The sequence below is a fragment of the Oncorhynchus gorbuscha genome, linkage group LG15 (genome assembly GCF_021184085.1).
Source record: "Oncorhynchus gorbuscha isolate QuinsamMale2020 ecotype Even-year linkage group LG15, OgorEven_v1.0, whole genome shotgun sequence".
Classification (NCBI taxonomy): Eukaryota; Metazoa; Chordata; class Actinopteri; order Salmoniformes; family Salmonidae; genus Oncorhynchus; species Oncorhynchus gorbuscha.
Window position 1 is genome coordinate 12,876,910 of NC_060187.1, and position 22,229 is coordinate 12,899,138.

General features: G+C 45.3%; 1 protein-coding gene across 1 annotated transcript in view; it reads right to left on the reverse strand.

Annotated features, from left to right (window-relative positions):
• Window positions 1–1,971: 1,971 nt before the first annotated feature.
• The window catches only part of LOC123996633 (phosphatidylinositol 3-kinase regulatory subunit gamma-like), a 54,800-nt gene continuing 34,542 nt past the window's right edge, over window positions 1,972–22,229 (reverse strand). The window contains exons 5-10 of the mRNA XM_046300168.1: window positions 21,611–21,736; window positions 20,850–20,992; window positions 20,290–20,466; window positions 18,264–18,338; window positions 13,574–13,747; window positions 1,972–10,527 (exon numbers count right to left, since the gene is read on the reverse strand). Of these exons, the coding sequence (XP_046156124.1) occupies window positions 10,314–10,527; window positions 13,574–13,747; window positions 18,264–18,338; window positions 20,290–20,466; window positions 20,850–20,992; window positions 21,611–21,736 (909 nt within the window). The 3' untranslated portion in view covers window positions 1,972–10,313. The remainder of the gene's footprint in view (window positions 10,528–13,573; window positions 13,748–18,263; window positions 18,339–20,289; window positions 20,467–20,849; window positions 20,993–21,610; window positions 21,737–22,229) is intronic.

Here is a 22,229-nt window from a genome sequence, read left to right on the forward strand (position 1 = left end):
TGGGGGAATAGGCCCTCTCTGACCAAGACAAAGTGGGGGAATAGGCCCTCTCTGACCAAGACAAAGTGGTCTTGTTTCAATTCTATTCAATTATTCCGTATTTTTTCATAGCAAGAGGTCTAAATCCAGGTGAGAGTGTCACAGTGAGGTGGAACCACAGGCACCCTCCCCTTTCGTATCAACCTATCTAAGATACGAGGTGCTACAACTGCAAACTATTTCCCTGGCTGGGCTCCGGCGCTCAGAGGATGAGCAAATCAATTATTTGTCTGTGTCCTCTATATAGGGGACATGACATCTAAGATGAATTCTAATTGTGCTTTACTGTGGATCTTCCGTGATATGGATTGAGGATTCTATTTTTTGGAGGATTCTGAATTATACCGCCAGCGACTAACTGAACAGTAGTTGGACAAATAGTGAATGAAGAAATGGGTGAAGAGAGGGAAGAACAGAGTTAACCGTTTGAGAAACATATTCATACTGCAACCCTATGCTAATCTCTCAACCAAGATCCCCAGATAAAAGACCATCTTGTCAAACAAAAAGCCTCCAGATATCTCCATTCCTGTCACGTGGCAGATGACTCGCTGTGACGCTCCGATTCCCTCTAAAAGCTCTGTTAAACCTGTGTTAATTCACATCCTCTAAAAGCTCTGTTAAACCTGTGTTAATTCACATCCTCTAAAAGCTCTGTTAAACCTGTGTTAATTCACATCCTCTAAAAGCTCTGTTAAACCTGTGTTAATTCACATCCTCTAAAAGCTCTGTTAAACCTGTGTTAATTCACATCCTCTAAAAGCTTTGTTAAACCTGTGTTAATTCACATCCTCTAAAAGCTCTGTTAAACCTGTGTTAATTCACATCCTCTAAAAGCTCTGTTAAACCTGTGTTAATTCACATCCTCTAAAAGCTCTGTTAAACCTGTGTTAATTCACATCCTCTAAAAGCTCTGTTAAACCTGTGTTAATTCACATGCTAATTGCATTGCATCTGTATCATGGTTTCTAACCTGCCACCCCCCCCCACACACTTTTAATTACCAACCTCAAAAAATGGAAATAGAGCAACATTTTAATTGAATTGAATAGTATTTCAAACTCAAAGTAGTGGCAGAAAGAAGAAGAGAAAGAAAGAGAAGAAGAAACTATCAAACAGCCATCCTTACTTTAGTAGTTTGGTCTCATGGGGTTCTCCGCTGTTCAAGGTTTGTGTGTTTCCAGTCCACAGACAGGCTACTGTAGTTAGTACAGATGGAATTTAGGTCTGAACCCACTCATCATTTATTAAGAAATCACTCATGCTTATCCCTATTGATTTTACTCCAGAGCTGGATTTAACAGATGGATTTTCTAACAGAGAGAAAATAAACACGTACATTTCACTAGAACTAGGCTTTAGTAGCAACTCTCTTGTGCTTTGTTAGCATCCAAAGTAGTTCTACGTAGATAGAAGGAATCCGTTGAATGTCTATTTATTTTTACATCAATGCCAATAAGACAGGTGTTATGGTTAATTCTTATTCATCAACCACATTGATCACGACATGCTCAACACTATACAGTATTGGTATCACAACCTGGTCTCAGAGCATTTCGTATTATTCTTTACGTAAATCTGACACACTCCATTTAGTATGATATGTTACGTTTCGTATGATATGTATTCATTTGTGGTTGTCCATTTCGTATGATATGTTACGAATTCAAATTCTAATTTGAAACTGTAAAATGTACAACATGTTACGAATGAGCAAAATACAATATGTTACAACTTTGAGAAACGTACGATATGTTACGAGTTCTTGCTAGATGGCGAACGTTAACTAGCTGGCAAGATGCATGAAATTAAAATACTTGCAAATGATCCTTAAAGCCCAAAGTCAGTGAGTTGGTCGAAACTGTAATGTTGATCTGGTGATGCCCATTCATTCCCCTTTGACCTACAACACATTACAGAGGCAACACGGTGTTTCAACAAAATAGTATCTTTATTCTGCCAGAGAAATCAATATGGTGGAGTTCCATTGATAACGTACATGAGTTGAGCTCATAACAAATGGAGATTTTACAACCTATACAAACTATTGCAAAGTAAAGTAATGTACTGTGATGGAATTAAAACCAACGTAAATGAAGACAGAAATACCCATAGAAGCCAGAAGCAAGGTTTGTATGATGACGTGTAATCCTGAGAAAGAGGTCTCTGTTTGAATGGTCTGTAGAGTATAAAACTGCTCAAAGTAGGAGAGGAAGACAAGACTATGACCATCCACATGCAACAACACCAATGTCGGTCCAGAAACACACAATTATATAGCAGTCATTATTATCAGTAATTATCTTAATAAAAGAGTGAAATATCTTATTGCTGATATTGTGTCTAAGCATTGGCCTGCATAACAAAAACTGGTGGAGTTACAAAATGCTGCCAACAGTCTGTGAAATAGTAAGAATAACTTGTTGGATTACGTGAGTAAATTGTGTACTGTAAGCCACGCAATAAGCGGTTTACAGGTCGAACATTCAAAGCATATTCAAACATTGACAGATATTGTAATATGGAGAGACAGTTGCCAAGCACACAATAATAAACACACATTTGTATTGCTGTGCAGTTCCTCTTTCTCAGTATTACATTAGTTCTAATGTTATACACCTGACAATAATAGGACTAACTTGGTTCAGCTGGAAGCAGTGACTTGTTTAGTTAGCTAGATTCAATTCAGATCTGAATACACCATAAACAGACAAATAACAGTTGTTGGTTTTTTTAACTGATTTTTTTTCTTCAATTTTTCTTTTATACACAAAAACAACAGTCAATAGTACCCAAGATGCATGCTGGATCTGTACGTCAAAAGAAGGAATAGGGACACAGTCATATACACTTGTATTTTCTTCAAAACTGTTTTTTTTTTCTTCTATTTTCTTTTGAAATGATGATTTTTTTGTATAAGCTGTACTCCTTGAAGCTGTGCTGGGTATTGTGATCAGATAGCAGTGGTAAGAACACAGAAGACTCCGAGTGAGAATATCAACATGTTCAAATCTCACTGGCTGCAAATAAAACTTTGCAGAACTGCTTGAGGTCAACAAGAAGAACAACAGACATTATAGCTACATAACAGTCCTGGGGTACTCTAGGAAACCTAAGCCTGCATGGCCCTGTACCTGTACTCCAACTTAGTGTTTGGTTTTCACACAGAAAACTGTTAAGTTAAAACAGTCAAAAAGTAAACTTGGGTAACATCTATATGTTGGTTCGGCCCCCCTTCCAAACCCTTAGAAATGTATTTCCCTCTCAAAGTCTCATAGTATGTGCACCCCCCCGCCCCAAAAAAAACAACAACCACTGACCATGGTTCCACAGAAACACACCGGTGGCGTTCTCTCATAAACACATCTCTGGCCCTGACCCCTGACCCCTAACCCTTGATAGAAAAGGAAAGGAATATTGCATGAGTTCTGGAGTGAAAGAGCAAAAGAAAGGACAGTTGCTTTCTGTCCTGCAGAGACTGACAATCACTTGTTCTCTTAAGACAAACCACTGGACAGGGGGAAACTCATTGTACTTGTTTCATATACACCTTTCCAAGCTGAGAGGGAGAGAGAGCAACCATCTCTCCGACTGGATCAACGTGTGCAAATATATGACTGTGTTGTGAGAAAACAAGAGACAGACACAGGGAGTGTTTTTGGTGAAGTAAGAGGTCTTTACAACCTTAACAAAACTAAAAGAGGAATCACACCAATGACACGCATAGTAAAATGGACCAATGAACCCACTCACATCATGAGTGTGGAGAGAAACCTGGTTAACCAGGAAAATACAACCCTGGGTTAAGAATGAATCTGCCTGTATCTCTCCTTGCCTTCAAAGTGGAGAAAACAATAGGTCTAATTTAAATAGACAAAAGACTGCGAGGCAAACTATCCTCAACCACACTGCTTAGTGAGGACAGCCAATTCAATGTCCTTTAGTATAGATCCTATACCTCAAATATCACACAGGAACATCTATCCCCAATAATTCATTATTGTCATACTTCATGATAATTACTGTTACTGATAATTAGCATTATCACTAAGAGGGGATGCTAGCTAACTATACGGGACACTCACTCACTCTGACAACCTAAATGCTAGCTAGCTACTGTACCACATTAACTTCTGTGTTCTTTTGCAAGCAAGACAATGGAAATAATATAAAACATGGAAACAAACATCCCTTTCGAAACTATCAACAACTAAAGGCTAAATATGAAGTCAACTGAAATCTTTGGTCTCAATGCCAGGGGGAAGTATACAGAGAAAAACTAGAGGAGCAACGACGAAATCAAGAGGAAGAAAAAAAGTACATATTTAGCATCATAGATGAGAAATGCTTTGACTTACTGCAGAAAATGGCGGCTTAAGATGAGACAGTATTCCCTAGAACACTACTTTTGACCAGAAGTAGTGGACTATATAGGGGATAGGGCACCGTTTAAGATGCAAAGAGTGATGTGTGCAATATCAGACAAGCTCTCACTTCCTTCCCTCCTTGCAAAGAAGCTTAATATGATTTCTGTGACATAAACATGTGTAATTATATATCTTTAAAAGTCAACCCAGTCCTGCTCGCCATAGAACAACAAAAGAGATATTTTCTTTAATATATTTCTATATATATATTTCAATATAAAGACATTCAACAGTGAGCGATGCAACAGTTCAAGTAATAGAGGCAGACGCCTACAAGGCTCCCAGTAAGAACCAAAAGTCAACTAAATAACAACCTTCAAACCATGGTGGAGGACAAGATAGGAGAAGAGACTGAAGTGAAGATTCGCAGGGGCTCTACAACTACGGAATGCCTCATGGACAAACCTAGCAAAGCAGGGCCACTGAGCAGGAGATAGACACCATTATAATTAATAGACACCATTATAATGAATAGACACCATAAGAAACATATAGATACCATTATAATGAATAGACACCATTAGAAACAGATAGACACCATTATAATGAATAGACACCATTAGAACCAGATAGATACCATTATAATTCATTGACACCATTAGAACCATATAGACACCATTATAATGAATAGACACCATTAGAACCAGATAGACACCATTATAATTAAAGACACCAGGTCTAGCCTACTGGCTGGGTGTTGTCAAACATGGTTTTACCAGTCTAGATATTAAAGTGGGTTTTGTTATGAAACTGTTATGTAGCAAAAGGGTAGCCTAGCATCCTGCCTGAGGGTCCTTGCCAAAAAACAAGGATGAGGAGGCACAAACACATGTGCATCTACCAGAACAGCCTGATCCAGTTGTACATTACATAAACTCTGAGTCCCTTCCTTCCCCCAGTACACCATATCACCCCCCCCCCCTCAGGAGTGACTCTAGTCTTTAGAGGTGTCATGCCACTCCCCTCCTCCCTTGCATGTGTTCCCTATCAAGGGCTTTCAGCTCTCTACACTCCACCACCACAAAGCTAGATAACAATGACCTTAACGCTCCTCCTCGTTCTGACGCTGACGCTCTCAACCATACTGGTTTCCACTGGTGTGACCCCTTCACTGTACTGGTTTCCACTGGTGTGACCCCTTCACTGTACTGGTTTCCACTGGTGTGACCCCTTCACTGTACTGGTTTCCACTGGTGTGACCCCTTCACTGTACTGGTTTCCACTGGTGTGACCCCTTCACTGTACTGGTTTCCACTGGTGTGACCCCTTCACTGTACTGGTTTCCACTGGTGTGACCCCTTCACTGTACTGGTTTCCACTGGTGTGACCCCTTCACTGTACTGGTTTCCACTGGTGTGACCCCTTCACTGTACTGGTTTCCACTGGTGTGACCCCTTCACTGTACTGGTTTCCACTGGTGTGACCCCTTCACTGTACTGGTTTCCACTGGTGTGACACCTTCACTGTACTGGTTTCCACTGGTGTGACCCCTTCACTGTACTGGTTTCCACTGGTGTGACCCCTTCACTGTACTGGTTTCCACTGGTGTGACCCCTTCACTGTACTGGTTTCCACTGGTGTGACCCCTTCACTGTACTGGTTTCCACTGATGTGACTCCTTCACTGTACTGGTTTCCACTGGTGTGACCCCTTCACTGTACTGGTTTCCACTGGTGTGACCCCTTCACTGTACTGGTTTCCACTGGTGTGACCCCTTCACTGTACTGGTTTCCACTGGTGTGACCCCTTCACTGTACTGGTTTCCACTGGTGTGACTCCTTCACTGTACTGGTTTCCACTGGTGTGACCCCTTCACTGTACTGGTTTCCACTGGTGTGACCCCTTCACTGTACTGGTTTCCACTGGTGTGACCCCTTCACTGTACTGGTTTCCACTGGTGTGACCCCTTCACTGTACTGGTTTCCACTGGTGTGACCCCTTCACTGTACTGGTTTCCACTGGTGTGACCCCTTCACTGTATTGGTTTCCACTGGTGTGACCCCTTCACTGTACTGGTTTCCACTGGTGTGACCCCTTCACTGTACTGGTTTCCACTGGTGTGACCCCTTCACTGTACTGGTTTCCACTGGTGTGCCCCCTTCACTGTACTGGTTTCCACTGGTGTGACCCCTTCACTGTACTGGTTTCCACTGGTGTGACCCCTTCACTGTACTGGTTTCCACTGGTGTGACCCCTTCACTGTACTGGTTTCCACTGGTGTGACTCCTTCACTGTACTGGTTTCCACTGGTGTGACCCCTTCACTGTACTGGTTTCCACTGGTGTGACCCCTTCACTGTACTGGTTTCCACTGGTGTGACCCCTTCACTGTACTGGTTTCCACTGGTGTGACCCCTTCACTGTACTGGTTTCCACTGGTGTGACCCCTTCACTGTACTGGTTTCCACTGGTGTGACCCCTTCACTGTACTGGTTTCCACTGGTGTGACCCCTTCACTGTACTGGTTTCCACTGGTGTGACCCCTTCACTGTACTGGTTTCCACTGGTGTGACCCCTTCACTGTACTGGTTTCTACTGGTGTGACCCCTTCACTGTACTGGTTTCCACTGGTGTGACCCCTTCACTGTACTGGTTTCCACTGGTGTGACCCCTTCACTGTACTGGTTTCCACTGGTGTGACCCCTTCACTGTACTGGTTTCCACTGGTGTGACACCTTCACTATACTAGTTTACATTAGTTTGACCCCTTCACTATACTAGTTTACATTAGTTTGACCCTTCACTATACTAGTTTACATTAGTTTGACCTCTTTACTATACTAGTTTACATTAGTTTGACACCTTCACTATACTAGTTTACATTAGTTTGACACCTTCACTATACTAGTTTACATTAGTTTGACACCTTCACTATACTAGTTTCCATTAGTTTGACACCTTCACTATACTGGTTTCCATTAGTTTGACCCCTTCACTATACTAGTTTACTTTAGTTTGACCCTTTCACTATACTGGTTTACATTGGTTTGAGCCCTTCACCATACACTCTTAGAAAAACATTTTTTTTTTCGGCTGTCCTCATAGGAAAAGCCATTTTAGGTTCAAGGTAGATCCCTTTTGCTTCCAGCTAGAACCCTTTTGGGTAAAACACTCTGTGGAAAGTGTTCTACATGGAACCCAAAAGGGTTCTACCAAGAACCAAAATGGTTCTACATGGAACCCAAAAGGGTTTTACCTGGAACCAAACAGGGTCCTTCAAAGTGTTCTCTTATGAGGAAAACCGAAGAACCCTTTTAGGTTCTAGATAGCACCTTTCTTTTTAAGAGTGTACTGGTTCTCACTGGTGTGACCCCTTCACCATGCTGGTTCTCACTGGTGTGACCCCTTCACCATGCTGGTTCTCACTGGTGTGACCCCTTCACCATGCTGGTTCTCACTGGTGTGACCCCTTCACCATGCTGGTTCTCACTGGTGTGACCCCTTCACCATGCTGGTTCTCACTGGTGTGACCCCTTCACCATGCTGGTTTCCACTGGTAGTTTAGCAGAGACCTTGCAGACGATAGACAGGTGCAGTCTGACTTTGTAACGAGTGTGTTTTCAAAATGTGACAAGAACTAATTATTTGAATAAACATTTTTATGTTTAACTATCTGTTTGATCAAATTTGGTAGTGGGCCTTACAACACTCACAGTGTTGCTGCCGGGTTGATTTGATTTGGGTGGTGTCTTTACCCCAATAGAGCACTGTAAGGGGCAGAAATTTGGAGGGGGTTTGCTCCTCATAGTTGTAAACAAGGGCTGAGCTTGTCCCATTTACAACAGCTGTCTTAGTGACCCTGAGAACAAAATCAACCCTCTGCTGCAGCACTACCCTCTCCTGTCAACAAGGCCTTCAAATAGGGCCTGAGGTTAACACAGTCAGAGAGGGGACAACTGTCTGGGAGAGACAGGACCCCCCACACATGCCTATTGTCTGTCTGAGAGATGGCTCATTGGATAGGCAGCAAGGAGAGCCAACCGTAAAACAGTAGACAAACAACAACAGCCAATCAGAATAGAAAGTTTCACATCAGGAAGTAGAGGTGACTGAATATACTGGAAATTGCAGATTGTGGTTTTGTTTGTCATTTTGTTAATGTTATTGTACAATGTTATAATGGTTTTCTTTTATTTCTTTTTTGAAATGTTTCCACTGGTTATAAAGTCAAGCACCGAGTATGAGGTTTGAGTGAAACACATAAAAAAAAAAGATCTCTATATTTTTTTTGTAGGTTGTTGAAATAATTGGCTCTTCAAAAGCTTCGCTGTGCACTTTGATGATCTGTCCTGTGAGTCTGTCTGGGAGCTGGGTTAGTTCAGCTCTCCGGGTGACTGCTAACCTACATAATCAGAACGCAATTTTGGATTGCACGTTCTTCAAGTTTTAATCGTCATCATCATCATCACGTAAAGCATGTGTCGTCAGCTTGGAACCCCTCCGCCCCCTACCTGCTCTCAGATCAAAGCTTATTGTCTCAAATGTTCTGTAACCAAAACAACAAGTCCCTGTTTGTTTTAAACAGACTTTAGCGCATACATACACCTTCTTGTTTTAAAACCACACATAAAACCTCTTTCAGCTTCTAAGGTTGTTAGTTTCTGGTGTCAGACCGTACGGTGCGTCCTTGCCTGGGCTCTCCTCTTAGATAAGTGCTTCTAAGGTTGTTTGTTTCTGGTGTCAGACCGTACGGTGTGTCCTTGCCTGGGCTCTCCTCTTAGATAAGTGCTTCTAACTCGACGTGAGCGGAATCCAGACGGTCAAACCCATCGACCAACTCTGTCTGTGCGTACCATTTGGTTTAATCCAAACCTTTCAGTATAGTGGACGAACACTGGCCCAAAACTCTGCTGTATGTATGTGTGGTATCAAACAAAGCAACCTCTCTATTTTCTCTTCTCCGTTCATACAGACTAAGAAAAACACAATGGTGGACTTGTCTCTCCTCATGCCAACTTTGGTCTCTGTACGGACTGTCACATCGTGATTGTAACGTTACCGTAACTTACAATGTGTCAAAGGAAATAGGATCCAGCCAAGTAAGAAAACAAACTCACTCTCCATCTCTGCTTAATATAAAAGCTTTTTTCTTTTAAGACGACAAACCCTTTTTTTACTCCCGCATGTGGCCCCTTTCGACTCTTCCCTCCCTTCCAGCGTCTGCTCCTATCGTCCCCCCCCCCCCCAACCCTTCAGCAGCAGTCTATATGGAGAAACACTCTGAACAACTGTCCTTCATTTGTTGTGCTACATTATTTTTGCTTCTCATATGGAGAGGGACAGAGAACACTCGACATCATCATCTCTTGCATTTAGCAAATAAAATTAGTAAACAAAATTAACTGTCCAAATGAAAAAAAAATGAAGATAACAAACTCTGCAAAAAAAAGTAAAAGGAATGAAATAAAAGAATCATTTGGGCAAACAGACGGACGACGGGAAACAAAGCCTCAGAATGGAGTGTTTTCATCATCATGTTTTTCTGTAAAAGAGTCCCGGCTGGAGTTTAGGTCACCTGAAACTCGGCTCTTCTCCTTTTTCCTTACGTTTTTTCACATTCACAAACATTTAAAACTTCCTTGTGCAAATCAAGCAGAGTCTTTACAAAGAATGCCCTCCAATTGTTCTAGTAAAAATATATATAACTCCAAGGTGGCTGACGTGTGTTGCAGCAAGTGTTTATGTTGCTTTTTTCCCCTCTCAGGTGTTTTTCTCAGGTTCTGGGTTCTAGTTTGGATTATGAGGCTGACCCCTGTACCCCCCAACCCCGTCCCCCTGTCCCCTCATCCCTCCTGGGGCTGGGTAGGTAGGGTGGGTAGTCTGTTGGAGCTCTGGGCGGGGGGGGGGCTCATCTCCGTGGGGAAGGGCCGGAGGAGGAGGGCATCTGTGTGTAGACCGGGTAGGCCAGGCAGACGTTGAGGGAGTCGTTGTGCTGGACCAGGGAGGTCTGGTGGTAGTGCAGGACTAGGTCTTTCAGAGAGCTGTAAAGGTTGTAAGGTTCAGCGAAGCCGTAGCCCTTCGGTGTGCTGAAAATCACACAGTGCTTCACCTCACCCTCCACACTGCAGAGACGACAGAGAGGAGGTGTTAGTACTAGTCTAACTGAAAACAGAGCAGTTGGACATGGACACCTGCTTATATAACAGCAGTTTTTCACACACTCACATAACATTATTGAACTACCACAACTTAAAAACAATTACCATCGTACATCATCAGTACAGAGACTCATTCACTAGTAAATATTGAGTCACTTACACTACAGAGCATACATAGCTAGTATAGACTTCAGTACTTACACTACAGAACATGCATAGCTAGTATAGCCTTAAGTACTTACACTACAGAACATGCATAGCTAGTATAGCCTTAAGTACTTACACTACAGAGCATGCATAGCTAGTATAGCCTTAAGTACTTACACTACAGAACATGCATAGCTAGTATAGCCTTAAGTACTTACACTACAGAGCATGCATAGCTAGTATAGACTTCAGTACTTACACTACAGAGCATGCATAGCTAGTATAGACTTCAGTACTTACACTACAGTGCATGCATAGCTAGTATAGACTTCAGTACTTACACTACAGAGCATGCATAGTACTTACACTACAGAGCTGCATAGCTAGTATAGACTTCAGTGCATAGCTAGTATACTTACACTGCATAGCTAGACTTCATGAACATGCATAGCTAGTATAGACTTCAGTACTTACACTACAGAACATGCATAGCTAGTATAGACTTCAGTACTTACACTACAGAGCATGCATAGCTAGTATAGACTTCAGTACTTACACTACAGAGCATGCATAGCTAGTATAGACTTCAGTACTTACACTACAGAGCATGCATAGCTAGTATAGACTTCAGTACTTACACTACAGAGCATGCATAGCTAGTATAGACTTCAGTACTTACACTACAGAACATGCATAGCTAGTATAGACTTCAGTACTTACACTACAGAGCATGCATAGCTAGTATAGACTTCAGACTTACAGAGCATGCATACTTACAGACTTCAGTACTTACACTACAGAGCATGCATAGCTAGTATAGACTTCAGTACTTACACTACAGAGCATGCATAGCTAGTATAGACTTCAGTACTTACACTACAGAGCATGCATAGCTAGTATAGACTTCAGTACTTACAGAGCATGCATAGCTAGTATAGACTACACTTACACTACAGAGCATGCATAGCTAGTATAGACTTCAGTACTTACACTACAGAGCATGCATAGCTAGTATAGACTTCAGTACTTACACTACAGAGCATGCATAGCTAGTATAGACTTCAGTACTTACACTACAGAGCATGCATAGCTAGTATAGACTTCAGTACTTACACTACAGAGCATGCATAGACTAGTACTTACACTACAGAGCATGCATAGCTAGTATAGACTTCAGTACTTACACTACAGAGCATGCATAGCTAGTATAGACTTCAGTACTTACACTACAGAGTACTTACACACTACAGAGCATGCATAGCTAGTATAGACTTCAGTACTTACACTACAGAGCATGCATAGAGCATGCATAGCTAGTATAGACTTCAGTACTTACACTACAGAGCATGCATAGCTAGTATAGACTTCAGTACTTACACTACAGAGCATGCATAGCTAGTATAGACTTCAGTACTTACACTACAGAGCATGCATAGCTAGTATAGACTTCAGTACTTACACTACAGAGCATGCATAGCTAGTATAGACTTCAGTACTTACACTACAGAGCATGCATAGCTAGTATAGACTTCAGTACTTACACTACAGAGCATGCATAGCTAGTATAGACTTCAGTACTTACATGCTACAGAGCATGCATACAGAGCATGCTAGTATAGACTTCAGTACTTACACTACAGAGCATGCATAGCTAGTATAGACTTCAGTACTTACACTACAGAGCATGCATAGCTAGTATAGACTTCAGTACTTACACTACAGAGCATGCATAGCTAGTATAGACTTCAGTACTTACACTAGACATGCATAGCTAGTATAGACTTCAGTACTACACTACAGAGCATGCATAGCTAGTATAGACTTCAGTACTTACACTACAGAGCATGCATAGCTAGTATAGACTTCAGTACTTACACTACAGAGCATGCATAGCTAGTATAGACTTCAGTACTTACACTACAGAGCATGCATAGCTAGTATAGACTTCAGTACTTACACTACAGAGCATGCATAGCTAGTATAGACTTCAGTACTTACACTACAGAGCATGCATAGCTAGTATAGACTTCAGTACTTACACTACAGAGCATGCATAGCTAGTATAGACTTCAGTACTTACACTACAGAGCATGCATAGCTAGTATAGACTTCAGTACTTACACTACAGAGCATGCATAGCTATAGCTAGTAGACTTCAGTACTTACACTACAGAGCATGCATAGCTAGTATAGACTTCAGTACTTACACTACAGAGCATGCATAGCTAGTATAGACTTCAGTACTTACACTACAGAGCATGCATAGCTAGTATAGACTTCAGTACTTACACTACAGAGCATGCATAGCTAGTATAGACTTCAGTACTTACACTACAGAGCATGCATAGCTAGTATAGACTTCAGTACTTACACTACAGAGCATGCATAGCTAGTATAGACTTCAGTACTTACACTACAGAGCATGCATAGCTAGTATAGACTTCAGTACTTACACTACAGAGCATGCATAGCTAGTATAGACTTCAGTACTTACACTACAGAGCATGCATAGCTAGTATAGACTTCAGTACTTACACTACAGAGCATGCATAGCTAGTATAGACTTCAGTACTTACACTACAGAGCATGCATAGCTAGTATAGACTTCAGTACTTACACTACAGAGCATGCATAGCTAGTATAGACTTCAGTACTTACACTACAGAGCATGCATAGCTAGTATAGACTTCAGTACTTACACTACAGAGCATGCATAGCTAGTATAGACTTCAGTACTTACACTACAGAGCATGCATAGCTAGTATAGACTTCAGTACTTACACTACAGAGCATGCATAGCTAGTATAGACTTCAGTACTTACACTACAGAGCATGCATAGCTAGTATAGACTTCAGTACTTACACTACAGAGCATGCATAGCAGCCTTTCTTGCTACTCTCTCTAATGAGGAAAGCTCCGTCAGGTTTGCCCAGTAGGAGGTCTTCAGACTGGGTTCTGTTCAGGTCTCCTACAAACCAGGTCTTTTCATCATAGTGTGGCAGGTTGTCATCCTCCTCTGTACTGACAAAGTACCCTCTACAAACACAGGAGACAGGGGAAAGAGACAAGCATAGGGTTTAGCAGGGATTCATTTTAGTTGATGGATTTATGATGTAGCCAAAATATCAAATGAGAATGATTGCCTCAGATTTACGGGGCATTCAGAAAGTATTCAGACCGCTTGACTTTTTCCACATTTTGTTACGTTGCAGCCTTATTCTAAAATGTATTAAATACACTGTTTTCCTAAGCAATCTACACACAATACCCAATAATGACAAAGAGAAAACAGGTTTTTAGATTTCTTTTGCCAATTTATAAAAAATAAAAAGCTGAAATAGTTATTTATATAAGTATTCAGACCTTTTTCTATGAGACTCGAAATTGAGCTCAGGTGCATCCTGTTTCCATTGATCATCCTTGAGATGTTTCTACATCTAGACTGGAGTCCACCTGTGGTAAATTCAATTGATTGAACATGACTTGGAAAGGCACACACCTGTCTATATAAGGTCCCACAGTTGACAGTGCATGTCAGGGCAAAATCCAAGCCATGAGGTTGAAGGAATTGTCCGTAGAGGTCCGAGACAGGACTGTGTCAAGGCACAGATCTGGGGAAGGGTGCCAAACAATTTTTGCAGCATTGAAGGTCCCCAATAACACAGTGGCCTCCATCATTCTAAAATGGAAGAGGTTTAGAACCATGAAGACTCTTCCTAGAGCTGGCTGCCCGGCCAAACTGAGCAATCAGGGGGAGAAGGGCCTTGGTCAGGGAGGTGACCAAGAACTCGATGGTCACTCTGACAGAGTTCTAGAGTTCTACTGTGGAGATGGGAGAACCTTCTAGATGGACAACCATCACTGCAGCACTCCACTAATCAGGCCTTCATGGTAGAGTGGCCAGACGGACGGCACTTCTCAGTAAAAGACACATGACAGCCCGCTTGGAGTTTGGCAAAAGATACCTAAAGACTCTAAGACCATGAGAAACCAGATTCTCTGGTTTGATGAAACCAAGATTGAACTCCTTGGCCTGAATGCCAACATCACGTCTGGAGGAAACATGGCACCTTCCCTACGGTGAAGCATGGTGGTGGCAGTATCATGCTGTTGGATGTTTTTCAGCGGCAGGGACTGGGACACTAGTCAGGATCGAGGGAAAGATGAATGGAGCAAAGTACAGAGATATCCTTGATGAAAACCTGCTCCAGAGTGCTCAGGACCTCAGAAGGTTCACCATCCAACAGGACAATAACCCTAAGCACACAGCCAAGACAACGCAGGAGTGGCTTCGGGACAAGTCTCTTAATGTCCTTGAGTGGACCAGCTAGAGCCCAGACTTGAAAAAGCTGTGCAGCAACGCTCCCCATCTAACCTGATAGAGCTTGAGAGGATCTGCAGAGAAGAATGGGAGAAACCCCCCAAATACAGGTGTGCCAAGCTTGTAGCATCATACCCAAGAAGACTCGAGGCTGTAATCACTGCCGAAGGTGCTTCAACAAAGTACTGAGTCAAGGGTCTGAATACTTATGTAAATGTGACATCTTAAAAATAAAAAAATACATTTGCAAAAAAATCTAAAAACCTGCTTTTGCTTTGTCCTTATGGGTTATTGTGTGTTGATTGATGAGGGAAAAAAATATTTAATACATTTTAGAATAACACTGTAACGTAACAAAATATGGAAAATGTCAAGGGGTCTGAATGCACTGTATATTCCTCCAACATGAGTATAGTGAAAAGATGACTATTGGGAGCAACGCCAATGTGAAGTATATTGTTACAGTATGTCTACATTAGAAATAGAACGAGCCTTGCAGAATGAGCCTTGCAGTGTGAGGCTTGCAGTGTGAGGCTGTGAGGTTGAGGGGCTGTGAGGATGTGAAGCTGTGAGGATGGAGGGCTGTGAGGTTGAGGGGCTGTGAGGTTGGGGGCTGTGAGGTTGGGGGCTGTGAGGTTGAGGGGCTGTGAGGATGGGGGGCTGTGAGGTTGGGGGCTGTGAGGTTGGGGGCTGTGAGGTTGAGGGGCTGTGAGGTTGGGGGCTGTGAGGTTGAGGGGCTGTGAGGATGGGGGGCTGTGAGGTTGGGGGTTGTGAGGTTGGGGGTTGTGAGGTTGAGGGTCTGTGAGGATGGGGGCTGTGAGGTTAAGGGGCTGTGAGGTTGGAGGGCTGTGAGGTTGGGGGCTGTGAGGTTGGAGGGCTGTGAGGTTGAGGGGCTGTGAGGATGGGGGGCTGTGAGGATGGGGGCTGTGAGGATGGAGGGCTGTGAGGTTGAGGGCTGTGAGGTTGGAGGGCTGTGAGGTTGGGGGCTGTGAGGTTGGAGGGCTGTGAGGTTGAGGGGCTGTGAGGATGGGGGGCTGTGAGGTTGGAGGGCTGTGAGGTTGGGGGCTGTGAGGTTGGAGGGCTGTGAGGCTGTGAAGCTGTGAGCCTGGGGGCTGTGAGGTTGGGGGCATGTGAGGTTGGGGGCTGTGAGGATATGAAGCTGGGGTGCTGTGAAGCTGGGAGGCTGTGAGGCTGGGGGCTGTGAGGTTGGGGGCTGTGAAGCTGGGAGGCTGTGAGGTTGGGGGCTGGGAGGCTGTGAAGCTGGGGGGCTGTGAGGTTGTAGGGCTGTGAGGCTCTGAAGCTGGGGGCTGTGAGTCTGGGGGCTGTGAGCTTGGGGGCTGTGAGGTTGGTGGGCTGTGAGGCTGGGGGACTGTGAGGCTGGGGGACTGTGAGGCTGGGGGACTGTGAGGTTGATGTGTCGGGAGTCTGTGAACCTGGGGGCTGTGAAGCTGGGAGGCTGTGAGGCTGGGGGGGGGGGCTGTGAGGCTGGAGGGCTGTGAGATTGGGGTGCTGTGAGGCTGAGAGGATGTGAATCTGGGTGGCTGTGAGGCTGGGGGGCTGTGAAGCTGACTATTGTGAATGAGCAATGCCAAAGTGTATTGCTACAGTATGTCTACATTAGAAATAGAATGAGCCTTGCAGAATGAGCCTTGCAGTGTGAGGCTGTGAGGTTGGGGGGCTGTGAGTCTGTGAAGCTGGGAGGCTGTGAGGTTGGAGGGCTGTGAGGTTGGGGGGCTGTGAAGCTGTGAAGCTGGGAGGCTGTGAACCTGGGGAGCTGTGAGGCTGTGAGGCTGGGGTGCTGTGAAGCTGGGGGCTGTGAACCTGGGAGGCTGTGAGGTTGGGGGCTGGGAGTCTGTGAACCTGGGGGCTGTGAAGCTGGGGGCTGTGAACCTGGGAGGCTGTGAGGTTGGGGGCTGGGAGTGTGAACCTGGGGGCTGTGAAGCTGGGGGCTGTGAACCTGGGAGGCTGTGAGGTTAGGGGGCTGGGAGTCTGTGAACCTGGGGGTGTGAACCTGGAGGGGCTGTGAGGTTGGGGGCTGTGAGGCCGTAAGCCTGGGGGGCTGTGAAGCTAGGAGAATGTGAGCCAATGAGGCTGTGAGGCCATGAAGCTGGGGTCTGTGAGGCCGTAAGGCTGGGGGGGCTGAGAAGCTGTGAGTCCGTGAAGCTGGGAAGCTGCGAAGCTGGTGGACTGTGAAGCTGGTGGGCTGTGAAGCCTTGAGGCGGTGAGACCGTGAAGCTCGGAGGCCATGAGACTGGGGGGCTGTGAGAACTGGGAGGCCATGAGGTTGGGAGGGCTGGAGAGCTGTGAGTCTGGGGGACTGTGAGGCTGAGGAGAGCTGTGAGTCTGGGGGACTGTGAAGCTGGGAGGCTGTGAAGCTGGGGGACTGTGAGGCCTTGAGGCGGTAAAGCTGGGGGCCGTGAAGCTCGGAGGCTGTGAGGTTGGGGGCTTTGAGGCTGGGGGCTGTGAGGTTGAGGGGCTGTGAGGTTGGGGGCCGGGAGTTTGTGAACCTGGGGGCTGTGAAGCTGGGAGGCTGTGAACCTGGGGTGCTGTGCGGCTGTGAAGCTTGGGTGCTGTGAAGCTGGGAGGCTGTGAGGCTGGGGGCTGCGAGGTTGGGGGGCTGGGAGACTGTGAAGCTGGGGGCTGTAAGGTTGGGGGGCTGTGCGGTTGGGGGCTGTGAGGATGTGAACCTGGGGGCTGTGAAGCTGGGAAGCTGCGAGTTTGGGGGCTGTGAGGCCGTACGCCTGGGGGCTGTGAAGCTGGGAGACTGTGAGCCAATGAGGCTGTGAGGCCATGAAGCTGGGGGCTGTGAGGCCGTAAGGCTGGGGGGGCTGTGAAGCTGTGAGGCTGGGGGTCCGTGAAGCTGGGAGGCTGTGAAGCTGGTGGACTGTGAAGCTGGTGGGCTGTGAAGCCTTGAGGCGGTGAGGCGGTGAAGCTCGGAGGCCATGAGGCTGGGGGGCCGTGAGAACTGGGAGGCCATGAGGTTGGGAGGCCATGAGGTTGGGAGGCCATGAGGTTGGGAGGCTGGAGAACTGTGAGTCTGGGGGACTGTAAAGCTGGGAGGCTGTGAAGCTGGGGGACTGAGAGGCCTTGAGGTGGTGAAGCTGGGGGGCCGTGAAGCTCGGAGGCTGTGAGGTTGGGGCCTGTAAGGATGTGAAGCTGGGAGGCCGCGAGGCTGGGAGACCGCGAGGCTGGGAGGATGTGAAGCTGGGAGGCCGGGCTCTGAACACTTACTCATCTGTGTTCTCGTTCTTGATCCCCAGCCACTCATTAATTCGTTTCTGACGCACTCCTTTGTGATTGAGCCAGCTGCAGAGAGAGAGAGAAAGAGAGAGACAGACAAAGAGAGGAGAGAGAGATAATGAAAAGAGGAGAAATTACTAAAAAACGTTTGAGTTACAGCCCTTCTTTCGCTATGCACGTCATTCCTCCATTTAATCGAACAGATGACAAAACGTATTTAATTAGTAGCACTCCCACAACCCTTCTGAAGAAATCTATGTATAGAAACTATGCAGGCCTGGTAATGCTAGGTAATGCTATTGCAGGATTCCTAGAACCTACAGCCTTTCTATCCCCAGGCAGCCCAGGGACTTCCCAACAGAGAGTCTGCTGTAGCTAAGAGGAAGCACAAGCTTCATATGGCAGCTCTCCAGTTAACCCCATAGGAGCTCCAGGTAAGCTGTCTGGGTTACTTACACAGTGTACTGGTCCCTACTACAGCCTTACAGCGTGTTAACTCTTTACTCCGTCATTGACTACTTACACAAGGTACTGGTGTTACTCTATGTTAACTCTTTCCTGTCTGAGTAACTTACACCAGGTACTGGCCTCTCTAACCCCTGCACATTTACTCTGTACCGGTACCCCCTGTTTATAGCCTCCACATTTACTCTGTACCGTAACACCCTCTATATAGCCTCCACATTGACTCTGTATCGTAACACTCTCTATATAGCCTCCACATTTACTCTGTACCGGTACCCCCTGTTTATAGCCTCCACATTTACTCTGTACCGTAACACCCTGTATATAGCCTCCACATTGACTCTGTACCGTAACACCCTGTATATAGCCTCCACGTTGACTCTGTACCATAACACCCTGTATATAGCCTCCACATTGACTCTGTTCAGGTACCCCCGTTTATAGCCTCCACATTGACTCTGTACCGTAACACCCTGTATATAGCCTCCACATTGACTCTGTACCGTAACACCCTGTATATAGCCTCCATGTTGACTCTGTACCGTAACACCCTGTATATAGCCTCCACATTGACTCTGTACCGTAACACCCTGTATATAGCATCCACATTGACTCTGTACCGTAACACCCTGTATATAGCATCCACATTGACTCTGTACCGTAACACCCTGTATATAGCCTCCACATTGACTCTGTACCGTAACACCCTGTATATAGCCTCCACATTGACTCAGTACTGTAACACCCTGTATATAGCCTCCACATTGACTCAGTACCGTAACACCCTGTATATAGCCTCCACATTGACTCTGTACCGTAACACCCTGTATATAGCCTCCACATTGACTCTGTACCGGTGCCCCCTGTTTATAGCCTCCACATTGACTCTGTACCGTAACACCCTGTATATAGCCTCCACATTGACGCAGTACCGTAACACCCTGTATATAGCCTCCACATTGACTCTGTACCGGTGCCCCCTGTTTATAGCCTCCACATTGACTCTGTACCGTAACACCCTGTATATAGCCTCCACATTGACTCAGTACCGTAACACCCTGTTTATAGCCTCCACATTGACTCTGTACCGTAACACCCTGTATATAGCCTCCACATTGACTCTGTACCGTAACACCCTGTATATAGCCTCCACATTGACGCAGTTTGTATATAGCCTCCACATTGACTCAGTACCGTAACACCCTGTATATAGCCTCCACATTGACTCTGTACCGTAACACCCTGTATATAGCCTCCACATTGACGCAGTACCGTAACACCCTGTATATAGCCTCCACATTGACTCAGTACCGTAACACCCTGTATATAGCCTCGCTACTGTTATTTTACTGCTGCTCTTTAATTATTTGTGACTTTTGTTTTTTACTTATCTATTTTTTACTTACCACTTATTTTTCTTAACCTCATTGTTGGTTAAGGGTTTGTAAGTAAGCGTTTCACTGTAAGGTAAGTTAACTCTTTCCTGTATAGTGTACTTACACAAGGTTCTGGTGTTACTCTATGTTAATTCTTTCCTGTCTGAGTAACTTACACCAGGTACTGGTCCCGGATCTTGCGGAGCTGGATGAGGTCAGGTTTGAGGCTGTTCATCTTCTTGTCCGTCTCTCTGTTGTCCAGAGCCTGAGTCTTCAGATCCTGCTCCAGACTAATCTTACTGTCGTGGATCTCCCCCAGACGAGACTTTAGCTTCTCATAGTTCATCATGATCCTACAGGACCGAGAAGAGGGAGGAGAGAGGGAAACGAGATGTGAAGGAGGAGGGGAGGGAGGAGGAGAGTGGGAGAGGAGAGGAGGAGGAGGAAGGGGAGGGGAGGAGGAGGGGAGGAGAAGGAGAGGAGAGGGGGAGGAGGAGAGAGGGAAAGGAGAGGTGGAGGAGGAAGAGGAGAAGATGTGGGGGAGAGGGGGAGAGGGGAGGAGGATGGGTTAGGATACCGCATATTGTTTGCGTACTACTGTGCTACTACTACCATTATTCATAACTATGTCCATCACCACCACAACATAAGATTCTGTTCAAATGTTAAGGTCAATCCAGACACCACTAATCTGTACACAAACAATACTTTGCCTGACGACAAACAGAGAGCATACCTCTCAATCTCCTTGTCGTTGCCCTCCCGGCGGAAGCGCTCCATGTAATCCTTGCTGTAGCGTTCCTGTGTGTGACACTGCTCCTCAAAGATCTTGATGGTCTCGTTGAAGGCCTCGATGGCCGTCCTCTTCATCTGAATCTCCTGAGAGGTTTAACACGATATCAGGGCCATCAATCTTCCGCTCGTCAGCTCAATAACGCTGCAACTTTCCAATGAATAACGTCTACCTATCTATCGTGTTGATGTATCTGCCTGGCACATACATAATTACTGCTTTATCATGATTAAAATAGAACATAGTTGGTGGTAGTTACTAGGTCTGTTTTGGGTTTAGTGATGTGAGTGTAGTGTAGTGTGTGGTATGATGTGCTAACAGTGTAGTGTGTGGTATGATGTGCTAACAGTGCAGTGTAGTGTGTGGTATGATGTGCTAACGGTGTAGTGTAGTGTGTGGTATGATATGCTAACGGTGTAGTGTGTGGTATGATGTTCTAACAGTGTAGTGTGTGGTATGATGTGCTAACAGTGTAGTGTGTGGTATGATGTGCTAACGGTGTAGTGTGTGGTATGATGTGCTAACAGTGTAGTGTAGTGTGTGGTATGATGTGCTAACAGTGTAGTGTGTGGTATGATGTGCTAACAGTGTAGTGTAGTGTGTGGTATGATATGCTAATGGTGTAGTGTGTGGTATGATGTGCTAACGGTGTAGTGTGTGGTATGATGTGCTAACGGTGTAGTGTAGTGTGCGCTGTACGGTACCTGTGAAGTCTTTGTGTAGTCCTCATAAAGCCGGTCATACTCCTTGCTCTTCTCTTGGTATTGATTGTGATATTCTTGGAGTTTCTTCCCCACCGCGTCAATGTTGTCCTCTTTCACCAGCTGGTCCTGAGAGAAAGTAAGAGAATGAAAGAAAGAGAGGAAGAGTATTAGAGGGCGATACATTGACATTAAGTGCCGAGAGAGAGAGAGAAAGAGAGAGAGAGACAGAGAGAGACAGAGAGAGACAGAGAGAGAGAGAGAGAGAGAGAGAGAGAGAGAGAGAGAGACAGAGAGAGACAGAGAGAGACAGAGAGAGAGAGAGAGAGAGAGAGAGAGAGAGAGAGAGAGAGAGAGAGAGAGAGAGAGAGAGAGAGAGAGAGAGAGAGAGAGAGGAGTACAGGAGTGGAGGGAATAACCTGTCTGATTGTGCTTACTGAGGGAGACTTCCTATTGGCCTCATTAATTCAGGACCCATGATGCCTTGCTCTATGTGCTAAGGGGCGGAGCGCTCCACGCTTCGGAGCGGAGGTCTCTGAGTAATGACTGGCTGAGCACGGGAGCCATGACATGGAGGATGTGTGTCATTATTTAGGCAGCAGTGAGGTCCTCAGTGAGGAGC